Raw genomic sequence first — 15849 nt, forward strand, 5'->3', positions numbered from 1 at the left:
ATATATGGTTAAATGGTACCACATGAACAAGCCAACCATGAAGCTAGACTTTAAACACTATAGGGCAATTAATTTGATTAAAACAGCATTAATATCTCTCTAAAAAGGTAAAGAAATGAACATTTTTATGATCAAGACAGAATAATGAACTGCTTTAACATTACAGATAGCAGGATTAACAAATTGTACACCCCCAAAAGTCCTGAATACCAAGCATGAAAAAATTTGCCCCCACAAAATTGCAGATATTCTTCTAGGTTGAGTACAAATTATGTTACATACAGCTCCACGTGCAGCTTCAATCTCAGATTCTAATATGTATTGAGGAAGTTGTGTGGTCTTACCACAACCAGTTTCACCTGAGACAACGACGACCTGCAATTTCATTTATGATACCGCTTAATATAAATTTTCATTCATCACTAACATAACAAGAAATAACTTTGCAAACGAAAATATTACCATTTATGTTACCCTTTAAAAATTATTATTTGCTTTACAAACTATAAGTAGTATCAATTTGATTGTTAGCTTTTGAATTGAATGCTCCAAATATAAAAAGCATATTTAGTCAATAGGATTATATTCTTGTAAGTTATATAAAAATATGAGCATTGGCATACAAAGTGTCATATTCTCTCTCCATGTGTGTCCTTTAATTTTTGATTGGGACTATTTAGCTTGAAGTATTTGAAAACCTTTAATTTTTCATTTGCCCACTTGATTAAATAAGCATGTAATCTAGTTCATGCAAAAGTTCCACATATTTCAAAGTGCTGCCCACTAAAACTAAAAGGATGATTGAGTTGATCAGCCTGAGGGTTAGGTAAGAATACTGAACTGGACCGGCCGCTCTGAAAGGTTCAACAGGAACTGGTCCACTGACCAGTTCAGTCCATCCCCAACCCAGTGATTAAACAACAGTTGAACTGGAGGTCAGATGACATGAACCAGCCAATTTACATGTAGACTGGTTAATCTTCAATACTTCTTTTTGAAAAAATATTTGAGTGCTGCTAGAGTGCACCACTGCTGTCTTTGGAATTATTATATGCAAACTTAACATTCTAAATAATATTTTATGCAAATTTATCATATTAGATTAGAGTTATATTTAAGTTAATATGTATTTATTAATTTTAACAGTATTTACTTCACATTTATTTTTAAATTTGCTCTCGCTACTAATTTTTGTTTTGCAAGACATGTAGTACATGTATTCAGCCCAACCCACTCAAACAGAGAGACTGCTTCCAAGATTTGAACTTATGACCTCCAAGTTACAAAAGATAGCAACCTTACCGTTGCATAAAGGCTCACCCTCACACTATGAAAATAGTACATTAAAATAATAGCAGTTGAGGTATAACCAATGTTAGTAAACCATATAAACTTCGTTTAAGATGATAATATCCTGATTTATCTACAATCAACAGTGTCTTTCAAGAGTAAGGAAAATTGACTCTATTCACAAGAAACTATAAATTATACAGTTGTATCTTATATAAAGGATCATACACAAGCTTCAAGCCTTTTTTCTTTTTTTCTTTTGTAGAAGTATAAACAAATCATTGAAGGAAAGAAGTAATAAATTAGAAATCACAGAGGGCACCATTTTTCCCTTTCCACCTGACTCTGAAATAACTCAGAAATGCATCCTTCTCTTTGAAAGCAGGAAGACTTCTACGAAATTCAAGCATCTTTTACCCTTCAGGAGACTCCTATAGATAAACCAGCATCTGTTACAACTTCTTTAAAGGGTAAAATAACAAAAAAGGACATCTAAGTACAGAAAATTTCATTGCTAGAAAAGATCAATAAACAGCTTCCATCAATGTCAGAAGCCAAATAACCTGTAATATAACTATCAAAATGTGGACTATTCAATCATTGCCCATTTATCAGCAATCAAACAAAACCATATTACCATAATTAATTTAATTTGTCAATAGCTTTGTTATTTATCAAAAATGTATTACCAAATTAAAAGATACAAGTGTTGTGATAAAGATCAAGGTTGAGCCATATGTCCATTTTTAAAAATTTACAATGCTATATATATACACAAGAAACGTGGCTGCACTACAAATTTTTTACAATTTATAGCTTTCATAAATTTACACCCACACAATGAATGGGACTTAGGTCAATATACTCAAATACAAAATTGCTGAAATGCCAGCTGAGACTATAACAGCAAATGAAATGCACTTGAGACTAGGAAGGCAAACAAACCTGCCAATCCTGTTGCTGATGATGCAGTTGCAAACTTTTTCGTTGAAGGATTTTCTCCTTGACAACACTATTATGGGCTCTGGTTGTTCATGCATTCTTTCATTCGTTGGGATGCTTCTAGAATCACTTGATTTATGCAAGGAATCTTCCATAAAATCCCACTTGTTTCTAGCCTTTTGTGAAAGATGCGCAAGGAGATGAGCGTCAACTTCTGGGAGGATTCAATGAATTACAACTTGCCACATGCTGCCAATACCAAAGTCCAAGATTTGCAAGCATAAACCAAGAAGTTTAGTTCCCCTGTAAATCTTATGAAAGAAATCCATCACTTGGTAACTAAAAAGAACACTTTTAAACTACAGGGACTAAAAGAGAATTAAAATGTAAACCATAGAGACTAAAAAGACCACTTTCAAACTATAGGAACTAAAAAGATAAGAACCATGAAACTATAGGAATCAAATGAGTAATTTAACCTAACTTCAACTACTGAAAACATAGAAACTCTAGTTCTTTACCTCTAAAGTACGACAGCTCCACAAGAACCTACATAATTAAAGGCATCACATATATGGTTAAATGGTACCACATGCACAAGCCAACCACGAAGCTAGACTTTAACACTATAGGGCAATTAATTTGATTAAAACAGCATTAATGTCTCTCTTAAAAGGTAAAGAAATGAACATTTTTATGATCAAGACAGAATAATGAACCGCTTTAACATTACAGATAGCAGGATTAACAAATTGTACACCCACAAAAGTCCTGAATACCAAGCATGAAAAAATTTCCCCCCACAAAATTACATACAAGAAAGACTTTAAACAAAATTGAGAACAATTTTTTTACAATAGGATCCTCCCTAAGAAAGTAAGAAAGCAGTATCAAAGCACATATTTGGTAATTAATGAGTTAGGACTATAAGCCAATTGGCCACCATAAATTTTGTGTCTCCCTTTGTTGAATATCTACACGTGAAAATAGATATCTTGCTCTGAATGCTTGCAAAACTGCTTACAGAATTTACAATTTGGTAGATCACATTTTATGAGGTCATATCATTTTGCACTACCCAACATTCTCAGCTTCACCATTTTAGAATTTAGAGAGAATTGGTATTGTCATCAATGAAGATTTCTTTGGGAACCTTCAAATTGAATTGCTGGGTATCCCATTCTGCATCTTTCAACTTTTGAATGAAATCCTCAAACTTTTCTTCCAATTCCATTAGGCTAGTAGCAATTTGATCACGAACATTATCATCACTATCCCAGTTCTCACTTAGCCAGAAACTCTGCCACACACTTCGCAATACCGATACATTTGTAGCTCCAACCTGCAGTGTGATTATCAATGAGAAGGTACAGTAAACCTATCAACCTCAAAACACAGGCACTCCTAAATTCCATGATAATCCTAAAACTCCCATCTCCAAAACACCTTACCAATCATCAGTGAGAAACAACATTTCCTAAGACTGCTACTTTGGTTCAATTCCTCAACTTGCTGCTTCTTCAATTTCTTGTACTTTTTCTTCATGGCATTAATGTTTTTTTCCCTGTTTGTTTACAACCTCACTAGTGTTGCCAAGTCAGTCCTAGAGGTGGAAGCTGCTCATTTTTTTCTTGAAAATAATTCCGTCCTCTTTGGAAAATTTAAGCAGCATCAACTTGAGGAATCAAAGACAATGCAGCAGATACATGTCCACTCATACAATAGCTCTTTTGAACTAGAAGCATGGACAAAAAACAGGAGAGCTTACCTTGTGCAAAAATTCAACTTTTAGTTAAAAGAATGGTGGTGACCAGGATCAAACTCCTAACCACTTGGTGATAAAACTCCAAACCACTTGGTCAAAGAGTACATAATACACTATGAATGACCAACTACCTCAAAAGTGGCTTAAGTTGCTGGGTGAAAGATCGTGAATGGTTTTTACATCTAGCAGTCAAATCAGAATTGTCTTTCAGTTAATTCTCATACGGGAATTATAGCATACCTTGAAAGAAACATAAAATCTCAAATCTTCTGTCTGTTGATTCACCATAAGAATATATTTCTCACTTGCATATAATTTTATAAGTGCCTCCACCTGTTCCATTATAAAATAATTATACAATTTCCAGATAGCTTTATTTGAACAATAGAGAAAGTAACTATAAACCTCTTGCTTTAATTCATAAAATTGTGACAATGGCAGCAATAGAACCTATACCATAAAATAAGATCTCTCCACACCATCCATTTTCTCCAAGGGCAAGCCAAAAATTATTTTTGGCTTCATGAATTGAGACCAGGCTAATATATTTACTTCTCTGTTGCTATCGGTGCATCCTGAAATAAATCCATTTAGCAAATTGAACATCATTGAAGGGAAATAACTCATACAGCATAGCACTGAATTTGTCTAAATGTAACCTGGAACAGTGGAGTGTAACACATGTGATTTTACCAGTATGCGAGCACGCTTTATATTTATCTGTAAAAAGAGTTACACAAAAGAAAAATAAATAAACAAATCAAATCATTAGGACAAATATTGGTGGATTTCATCCCCTATACTTTGAAGGAAATAGAAGGGATGCATCTGTAAAATTGTTCTTTTTGTTCCCAAGTATGTGGGCCTTATACATGAGAAATATATGGAATGCAACTCTGTTTTGAAAGAAAAAAACACAAACAGTATCCCCTGCTGATCAGCATGGGTTCCAAATCCATGCATTATCTTTCCAATAATTTTCCCCTCTTGCTATCATTCTTACGTAAATGAACCACAAAGCAAGGAAAAAGGACAAAGAATAATCATTATTAATGACATTATAAGTCAATATCTTCACTTTGCCCAAAAAGAGAGAGACAAACTCAGATTTGAAATGCCTTTCTACCAGCATGCATACAAATTTATTTGCATTAGATTTCATATTTGATTGTGCACTACATGCTTACTGTGTTAAACTGGAGAACTGAAAGTGATTCATAACATAGCCAAAGATGCAGTAGTCGCATACTCAACCAAGTTAACGAAATTACACCATATGATTTTACAAGGCCAGGTGTATCCTGCAATAAAAAGTTAAAAGAATGTATAGTTCCAACTAACAGTGTTTTGGTAACAAGTAATAAAGCCATCCAGAAAATTTATGTATTTTACCAGAATCAATATGCCTAAAGAAAGGCCAACCAGTTGAGCAACCACTTCCCAAACTTCTTCCTGAGAAATTTAGATGAAACAATTATATGAGGAAACCCTTTACATTTTCCAGTGGTATATCAGAGAATAACCGGCATATATAGCAAGCCTTTATAAAAGATTTCTAAAAGTCAAATGAAGTCAAGATGTTCAACCTAAAGGGAACTTGTTAATGACAATTGGTGAATCAAGACACAACTGTTGAGCGAATAACATTTGTATAGACCAGTTCACTCGGAAGAACATATTAAAAGCTTAGGCATAACCTGGCCAGGCATATGTAACTAAGAAATAAAAAGAGAGATCACAAGCATCTAGTATTAATATTTAGTAGTGATTTTATCATAAAGATTATGTATATTGAAGGCTTCTTAGCATTAGTATAATATCAGCTTAAGGTCAATGACTGGTGGAGGTCTTTGCTTTATTTGGTCAACTTTAGTATATTCTTTGTATCAGACTCTTATATGCTGGATAAGTGGATAGTGGAATTTCTTGTGCTACAGCTCAGATTTCCTTTAATGAAATTCCCTTTGCCTATAAAAAAAGGGTAAATGACTGCATCCCAGTGCCTACATCCTCAGCTAAGGCCCATAACTTATATATTACTCATCAGGTCAGTGGATCAATTCCTACCGAATAGCCTTATTCAAGTTTTTGGATGGAATTAAGAAGGTATTGTGAATTATGAAAAAAAACAAGTCTCCACCATTTCGTTAATACAGAGAGCAACACAGACAGAATCTTTCTTGATAAGAGAAACATACATTCATGGATAGGAGCGTTAAAAATTAAAACTAATGGTTTAAAGCATGAAAATAACAAATATCAATGCAGTTTTCATAAAACTCGAGGCTTCATAGATATATAATCACAAGAAAATACTATTACCATTTACCAGAAATCACACATTTCTACTCTAAAATAAGTTTCCGAAGTGAGTATACCTTTGCTGCTACCTCTCCTAGATTTCCTGAAATTGCAAAGTGGTTTTGAATCACACGAAAAGAAGGATCTTTTAGCCCTCTTGCTACAGCCTGTGCGAATGCCAAACACAGAAAATTATACAATCATATATAAATCGACTATTAAGCCATCCATGTGACATTCATCCGAAGTTAATAGAAGGAAAAAGGTCGCCAGAAAATGTCATTCATCCGAAGTTAATCATTATTCATTTGATGTTATTTTAAATCACATTCAAAAGGTTATTTCACTTCCTCCATTTAGTTTTACAATTCTGAACACCATCAGTCAACTCAACGAGCAATGCTTTGCCACGAAATCGCCGCTTTACGTTTGTTCCTATGCGCCCACGCGTCGCTATTCCTTCTCCAATGCCGAACCTCCAACGTCTCCTCCCCTATCGCACGCTGCGCGAAGAACGGAGCCCTCGCGGCCGCAACAGCGAACCTCGGAATTCCGAGCGATGAAACCGATTCCGATTCCGATCCCTTGGCCTTGGACGCCAACGCAGACAGAAAAAGCTCTCTGGAGGATGTTCCAGCGTGAGCGTGCGGCAGCATCGAATTGAGAGCGAAAACGCCGCGAATGCTGTTAGCATCGGTAGCGGCGGGATCGAGATGGAGGAGCTTGGGGGAAGCGGCGTTGGCGGAGGCGGCTTGGCGGCGACGGTGATGGACGCCTTCGATCCAGCGAACGAGGGCGATTTTGGAGGAGCGGTTAGGGTCGTACTCGATCCTTTCGACGACGCCGAGAGAAGAAGCAGTATTCCGTTTGTGATCGACGGTTCGTTGCAAGCGCTTGGCTCCGCCGCCGCGGTGGAAGGAAGTTATGCGCCCCGCCGAGTTGCGACCGGCGGTCTTGCCGGTTCCGAAGGTGAACTGCCTCAGTGCTCTCTTTACGCCGGACATTTTTTCTTCTTTCAGCGTAGGGTTTGTCGATTTCCTACTCTTACACTCTTTTCTTCAGGTTAGCGTTACAATAATTCTAATTACCACATATATATATATTTTCAATCTCTGTATTTTCATTTACGTGTTACTTTAATTTTTTAATAGTTTTAACAATTATAAAATATTTAAATTAAAAAAGATTAAATTATAATTTTTTTCTCTGTATAATTATAAAAAATTTAAATAAAATAAACAATAAATTGAACTTTTTGATTTTTTATTCATAAATATAACAATAAATTATTAATTCACTTATTTTGTTTAATTAAATATTTAACATTATGCTTTATGTATCATTAGCTATATGAATTATTATTTTTTTTAAAATCATAAAAATTAATAAATAAAAAATATTTAATATATAAATATTTTTAATTTTATTTTATATCATTTTATATATTTTTAGTTTGAATAGTGTAATATGTAAACTATTTACATGCTTTTTCTGTAAATTAATTTTAATATACAGATTATATAACAAAAAAACAATGGAACACACAAGATGCAGTAATAAAGTTGTTTTTTTAATTAGTTTTAATTAAATACATTAAGTACTTTTCATTGTTCGTTTTATACATTCTTATTAACTTTTTTTATTAGATTTTTCTTAATTTATAAATGAATTTTAAAGGAAAAAGAATCAGTTTTAATTGTTAAAAAAACTATAAAAACTAAATGAAAATAATTAAAATAAGGTAGACCAAAATCATTTTAAAATTAAGCTAAGTTATTTGTATTAATATTATTATTTATTAAACGATAAAGTATTAAACATTTACTTGTTTTAAAAATATTAAAATTAATTACTAATATAGATTATCAAAATATTACTAGTATTTATTTATTCAGTGACTTAAAATATGAGTATAAATATTATATCAAAGACTATAATATCTTGATATTTTTTATTTTTTTATGATAAGTTGTTTCATTTTAAGATCAAGACAATCCAAACATATATAAAGGAAATTTAATTCAGTTGGTTAAATATGAAATATAAATATTATAAAATTTTTTATATGTATTTAATTGTTACATATAAAAAGGACAATACAAATATTTTTTTATGAGAAATTCACTATTTAAAAATAAAGACTTTTGTAACAGTTTCTTATTAAGACAATACAAATATATTTTCAATGAATTTTGATTTAAGATATATAATAAAAATGGTTATTAAATCAAATATTTTGGTTTTAAGATGAAAATTTAAATATATTATTATGTTATTTTTATTTATTTTAAATCACTAAGTAATAGAAAATTCTAAACTATAAAAAAAGTTTGAATTTCTTTTTTTACTGGAAAATTCAGAATTTCTTATTTAATATCATCAAACTACACATATATTACATCCATCACTTTTCTTTATTGTTTTTTTTTCTCTTCATGTGTAGATTAACATATGTGGTATTTAATAAATATTTTTCAAATTTAAAATAAATAAATTGAAATAACATTGGAATTAATATTTGTCTTTATTAGCATTGAGTGAAACCTTCAACATATATCAATATTAAATAAAATTTTGAGCTAAAATCTTGTAAAAGGAAAAAAATATACTTCATAACAATAACATAATAAAAAAAAAAACCACCAACATGTAGATATTTCCTGGTATAGTGTGAAGAGAAAGGAATAAGTCAAACAGTTCCCAGACTCTATTGGGCCATGCTTATGTGAAATAATAGATATAAATATAGAATTAAATTTCTAAGCACCTTGTAAGTTGTAAAAGTGATCATCAACAAAGGAAAGACAAAAAAACATGAAAAAGTAATATAGACATTTAGTGTAATACATCATCACATCGTTATAATCGCCCGATGAGCTCGCAGCTCAATCATCCAAAGTGTGAAAACACAAATTCTTTTCAGTGCATGAAAAAAAAGTTACAATTAAAAGCACTTCAAAGTGCTCTCTAAGAAATTCAGACAAATAATACTAAGCTCCCCAAAGAAGTCATGGTGTTTTCTGTTTTCTATGCACCCTTCCTTCATCCCCAACTCCACCCTATTGTATAGCCAAAATAAGAATGAAAATAATATGGTCTAATTCTTTTTTAATTGATTATCCTATAAAGGTCCTTTTTTATTTAATAATATTTTATAAATTAACATTAAATATAGAAAAATATATTCAAATCATAACTAATTCTTTTATCAATAAACATTAATTTTTAAAACTTTCTAATTTTTTTTTTGAATGATTACATATTTTATATATCAATTTATATTTTACTGATATACACTATGGAACTATTTTATAAGTCAAATTTGTATTTTTTTGAAAATTACCTATTTTGATAACCAGAATAACTAATTACATTTAACAGTTAACTTTTATCATTTGATTGCTAATTAGGTGATAGTTACATTTAATTAAAATAATCAATTTCACCGTATTAGTATTAATTTAGATCAAACAATTTGATGCACACTACCTTTCTCTTTTTTTTTCCTTTTTTAAATTGATTATTCAGATAAAAGATTTTAATTTGCTTCATATTATTAGTCAAAATGCAAAATAATATATTAGAAAAATTTAATTGATCATTTGTCAAATATATTAATTTTTAAAAAATTTTAGGTAATTATAAAAATTGATAAAACTTTAAATATAGAGATATATATTTCAATAACAATCAATCATTTAATCGATTAAAAATAATTTTCACAAATTATAGTAATAAACACTATTTTCTCATTTTGATACTCATAATAATTTAGCAAATTACATATCATAAACTATTTAAAACCATTTTGATTCGATCACTAATTAGAAACTATTTTTATTTGATTAAAATAATGAATCTCACTTAATTACCTTATTTACACAAATATCATGTCTCTATTGTTAAAATCAACATTTTTACAGTATTCTTGCGTAGAGTTAAACCATCTAATGATTTTCTAAAAATACTTTTTTGTTTGCAAAGTATATAATCATTTCTCTTTCCTTTCGTAGAGGCACAATCACCTTCTATGTCCACCACCTGCAGTTGAAAACTAAAGGAAAAAGGAAAGAAATAAAGAATGACAAAAATAGAAAAAGAACAAAAGTAGAAAACCTGATAAAAAAATTACATCGACAATGTCAAAAACTATTATCATGTCTCTATACAGAAAAACCATCATCTTTGAATTTCTTTCGTGGCTCTCACAATCATCACACACATCCAATAAAAATATATACCAACAATACACAGGAAAAACCACAACAAAAAGGAAGAAAAAAACACACACAACTAAAATAAAAATAAAAAAGGGAAAAGAATGCATCGTTAAATAGAATGAAGCAATGATTTCTTTTGAACATTTGGGAGAAGCAAATGAGTGATCTTTCTTGCTACTGTTGGGTTGTTCATTTGCAGGGGAGAGAATGCAAGGGCTTCCTTTTATCTTTTAAATATTCACAAAATTTTAATTGATTTGAATATTTACGACTGATATGCAAATTATGTAATACTATTCAAGGTAAGAAAATAGTTATTAGTCAGATTACGTGTTTATAATTGATTTGAATATTTAAAAATATTAGTCACATATTTATAGTTGATTGCAATTGATTGGGAATAATTACGTGATTATAATTGATTGAGAACAATTAAAATAGAATATTTTATAATTACTTAAAATTTCAATTGATTCGAATTTTTTTATAATAGATTGGGATTATTATATGTTCAAATTAAGTTTTAGTTATATTCGAACGGTTATGTTGAATAAAATTAGAATTGATTGGAAACAATCAAAATTTAATACTCATTTGTTGGATTACATAATTGACCTACAACGTACATAATGTAAATACAACTTAAATATTCCATTTCGCATTAATTAATTACAATACATTTTTCAAATTAACGAATTTTCATATTAATAAATATATTCAAACCTTTTTATCACAAAAGTAATTATTACAAAATGTATATCAAAAAGATATATTAAAAATTTTCATTTTGTGAAATTAATTATAACAATTAACATCTACAAATATAATTAAAACATTATTTTTATTTTTATTTTTTAAATACAATTTAAATTATAAAAAAAATTATAAAATGGTCAATAAATATTTTAATATTTAATTTTGTTGTAAAAAAATACTTTATAAAATGACCAATAAACGATTTTAATATTTTTAAAACATAATTTTTAATGACTATAAATGTTTTATTATTTAATTTTGATTAATAATCAAACCAAATTATTACAAATTATTACAAACCACTAAGGAATGACAATGACATGTGGCATTCAAACCAATAAATGTTTTTTCATTTAATTAAATAAAAATCTAAATTTTATAAAGTTTACTCCTCATTTCGTTTCTTATAAACTATTTTTAATTGATACTCGGTGAAAATATATTTTTCTCACATATATATAAAGAGATAAAGTTATTTAGAAAAATAAAAAATACAACAGCCAATCACTCTTTCTTTCTTGGCATGCAAAAATAAAACCCCTAGACTTCGCATGCAAAAACCCCACTCTCTCTCGCAACCTATCACTCTTTCTTTCTTCCTCTTCCCCCCACACACTATTTTTTCAAATCTAGGGTTTCCTCTGCGTCTAGGGTTTCTTCCTTCTGCAACCATCAATGGCGGCAATCGCAGCTCCCCAGCACCGATCCTCGAAGACGGAGTCCTACGTTGACAACAAGCGCAAGGAGGACATCCGCCACGCCAACATCGTGGTCGCACGCTCCGTTGCCAGCGCAGTTCGCACCAGTCTGGGCCCCAAGGGCATGGACAAGATGATCTCCACCTCCTCCGACGAGGTCATCATCACCAATGACGGCGCCACCATCCTCAACAAGATGCTGGTCCTCCAGCCCGCCGCCAAGATGCTCGTTGAACTCTCCAAGTCCCAGGACTCCGCCGCCGGCGATGGCACCACCACCGTCGTCGTCATTGCCGGCGCCCTCCTCGAGCAGTGCATCCTCCTCCTCTCCCACGGCATCCACCCCACCGTCGTCTCCGACGCCCTCCACAAGGCTGCCGTGAAGGCCGTCGACGTTCTCACCGCCATGGCCGTCCCCATCGAGCTCTCTGACCGCGACTCCCTCGTGAAGTCTGCTAGCACATCCCTCAACAGCAAGGTCGTCAGCCAGTACTCCACGCTCCTGGCTCCCCTAGCTGTCGACGCCGTTCTCTCCGTCGTCGATGGCACCAAGCCCGACATGGTCGACCTCCGAGATGTGAAGATCGTGAAGAAGCTCGGCGGCACCGTCGACGACACCGAGCTCGTGAAAGGTCTCGTCTTTGACAAGAAGGTCAGCCACGCCGCCGGGGGACCCACCCGAATGGAGAACGCCAAGATCGCAGTTATCCAATTCCATATTTCGCCTCCCAAAACCGACATCGAACAGAGCATTGTGGTGAGTGATTACTCTCAGATGGATAGGATTCTAAAGGAAGAGCGTAGTTATATTCTCGGCATGATTAAGAAGATCAAGACCACGGGTTGTAACGTGTTGTTGATTCAGAAGAGTATTCTGAGGGACGCCATTACTGATTTGTCCTTGCATTACCTTGCCAAAGCTAAGATTTTGGTCATTAAGGATGTGGAGAGGGATGAGATTGAGTTCATTACCAAGACACTGAATTGTTTGCCCATTGCTAACATTGAGCATTTTCGCACTGAGAAGTTGGGTTACGCTGATCTTGTGGAAGAGGTTTCTCTTGGGGATGGGAAGATTGTGAAGATTACTGGGATTAAGGAGATGGGGAAGACCAGCACTGTGCTTGTACGTGGGTCTAATCAGCTTCTTCTCGATGAGGCCGAGCGAAGTTTGCACGATGCTTTGTGTGTTGTTAGGTGTTTGGTTGCCAAGAGGTTTCTCATTGCCGGCGGTGGTGCGCCTGAGATTGAGCTCTCCAGGAAGCTGGGTGCCTGGGCTAAGGTGTTGCATGGGATGGAGGGTTACTGTGTGAGGGCATTTGCTGAGGCGCTTCAAGTTATTCCCTATACTCTGGCTGAGAATGCTGGTTTGAACCCCATTGCCATTGTTACCGAGCTGAGGAATCGTCATGCACAGGGTGAGATAAATGCTGGAATAAATGTGAGGAAGGGTCAGATTACCAACATCTTGGAGGAGAATGTGGTAGAGTTGATTCAACAATGTGGAATTTAGAGAGAAACTGAATCACCCATTATCTTTTATTTTATTTTTTTGTATTTCGTTCTTTAATTTTATGATGGTAGTTTATGTTCTTTCTGGCTACTTTGGTTAAGTTCTTTTGACTTTGGCTGCTGCTTTTGTTTACAATTTTGAATGTCCTCATGGATTGTGATGCTTGCTCAAGTCATCGGATTCAGAAGTGTTGGGGGTTTATCAATAGTTGATGATTTTTATGAGCACCACTGCTATTGATTGTGTTCATGCATTTTCCTTACCTTAGCCATACTTGTATATCCTCTGTCTGTATATGTGAGTTTGAGTGGAATGGTTGCATATTAAAAGTCGTAATTTTAATATCCTGTAATTGCGTGGATTTATGTTATGTTATTGTTCGTGGAATGATATGGAATATCAGTGAAGTTATAGTTGAAGTTTTAATTGGACGTCTTTGCTTTGGACAATCCATTAGTTGCTCAATGTGTAATGTAAAAAGCATGTGGCCGATTTGATGCTCCTTCTTCTGGGAGGTTTTGTTTTGGATCTTTCTAGACATAGGTTTTTTGATATACATGTATGCTGTACAGCATGTACAGGACTTCTATAAATCCTTCTACTAATATAATTAAATTAATTTTTGCCTTTAAAAAATAAATTTTGGCAAAACTAATGTGAGAGAATTTTTACAAATTAGCTTATGCATAAATTACCTTTAACATAGAAGATCATTTTATTTTTCTTATTTTCTTCTTAAAGCACTTGTGAAAAAGTTTATCCAAGCAAACTCCTAGTCTTCTGCCATCCATTTTTATCCGTAAAAGAATAGTTTGGCAGTTTTAGGTTTGGTATCTTCCACTGATGGCTAACAAAACGTCTGCACAACTCCAGATAGCAACTAGAAAGGTTTGGAAGACAGCAATAAATGCAGAGCCACCCGTTTGAATAAAATGGGAGATATGACAATGCAGGATACTCCCTGGAGTGGTCAAAGAAAGTTGAACGAATGAATTGACTTTGTAATTGCTGTTGTAGGGATTAGATGTGGGGCAAATTGATAGGGTTATTTTTACAAATTATTTATTAAATAGGGTCTTTTTTGAAAGTATTTTTAGAGAGGATCTATTTTTTCAATCATTCTGCCATGCATGTTGAAGATGCGGGTGAGTCATGGCAAAACACCCAAAATAGGGGTAATTTATAATAGTTAAATTAGGGATGATTGATTTTAACGGAAAAAAATTAGACATGGTTAAATTTAACGGAAAAAAATTAAATATAATTATAATTTATTGTAGTTAAATTAGGGATGATTGATTTTAACGAGAAAAAAATTATACGAAAAAGAATTAAATACCATTGTAATTGATTTGTAGTTAAATTAGAGATGATTGATTTTAATGGAAAAAAATTAGGCATGGTTGATTTTAACGGAAAAAATTAAATACAATTGTAATGTAGTTAAATTAGAGATGATTGATTTTAATGGGGGAAAATTAGACATGGTTGATTTTAACGGAAAAAATTAAAAATGATTGTAATTGATTGGAGTTAAATTAGGGATGGCTGATTTTAACCGAAAAAAATTAGGCATGGTTGATTTTAACGAAAAAAAATTAAACGAAAAAATTAAATACGGTTGTAATTTATTGTAGTTAAATTAGGGATGATTGATTTTAATGGAAAAAATTAGACATGGTTGATTTAAACGAAAAAAAATTATACGAAAAAAAGTTATACGAAAAAAATTAAATATGATTGTAGTTAAATTAGAAATGATTGATTTTAATGAAAAAAAAATTAAATACGTTTATACTTGATGATTGATATAATATATTTTTAACTGATTATTTTTTTTAAAATTAATATGATTTGTTATAATGAGAAATAATATTTAATTACATGAAATCTAACTGATTATTATATAGTTCATGTTGACCTACAACTTTTGGTGTGCTTACGCCACTCTTCTCTCACAGTGAATTGACGTTAAAATGTCTCAATCTTATGACAAACACACACGCTTTGTTGCTTACTTCCATAGAATAAAAGGTGATAACTGAAAATTCAATATCTACGTAGTTAGTTTTTGGCAAGCCTGGAATTAAGTAGCAGCAACCCAAGAAACTCTTCATCTAAATGTATTGTCTAATCGGAGAAGCTACTTTGTCCATTTAATTATTCCAAAGCCAATGGTAATACTTGGACTGTTATTACTAAAATATCATCAGTGCATGATATGATATCCTATTGCATGCAAAATTGAACACCACCTAATTAAATATTTAAAGGAGTTTAATGGTGATAAATTGATAGTGTAAAATAAATTTATATTGATATTTAATTATAAATTACAGTTTGCATAACTTTTAAGATAATTTT

At 32.3% G+C, this 15849-nt stretch overlaps 3 protein-coding genes across 3 annotated transcripts; 1 reads left to right on the forward strand and 2 right to left on the reverse strand.

Annotated features, from left to right (window-relative positions):
* Positions 1-1440: 1440 nt before the first annotated feature.
* Positions 1441-6679, reverse strand: LOC102668879 (protein root UVB sensitive 5). Its single transcript, XM_041017501.1, has 10 exons — positions 6665-6679; positions 6376-6465; positions 5390-5449; positions 5185-5298; positions 4657-4717; positions 4454-4572; positions 4238-4330; positions 3257-3574; positions 2236-2781; positions 1441-1721 (listed from the first exon to the last, which is right to left on the reverse strand). Exons 1-8 carry the CDS (start codon positions 6677-6679, stop codon positions 3341-3343), a joined length of 786 nt encoding a protein of 261 aa, XP_040873435.1. The 3' UTR covers positions 1441-1721; positions 2236-2781; positions 3257-3340.
* Positions 6578-7369, reverse strand: LOC100527336 (putative 60S ribosomal protein L2). Its single transcript, NM_001251458.3, has one exon. It carries the CDS (start codon positions 7300-7302, stop codon positions 6688-6690), a length of 615 nt encoding a protein of 204 aa, NP_001238387.2. The 5' UTR covers positions 7303-7369; the 3' UTR covers positions 6578-6687.
* Positions 7370-11858: 4489 nt separating this feature from the next.
* LOC100818827 (T-complex protein 1 subunit delta) lies at positions 11859-13773 on the forward strand. The gene has a single exon (XM_003530232.5). The coding sequence runs from the start codon at positions 11950-11952 to the stop codon at positions 13483-13485; it is 1536 nt and encodes a 511-aa protein (XP_003530280.1). The 5' UTR covers positions 11859-11949; the 3' UTR covers positions 13486-13773.
* Positions 13774-15849: the final 2076 nt, after the last annotated feature.

The sequence above is a fragment of the Glycine max genome, chromosome 7 (genome assembly GCF_000004515.6).
Source record: "Glycine max cultivar Williams 82 chromosome 7, Glycine_max_v4.0, whole genome shotgun sequence".
Classification (NCBI taxonomy): Eukaryota; Viridiplantae; Streptophyta; class Magnoliopsida; order Fabales; family Fabaceae; genus Glycine; species Glycine max.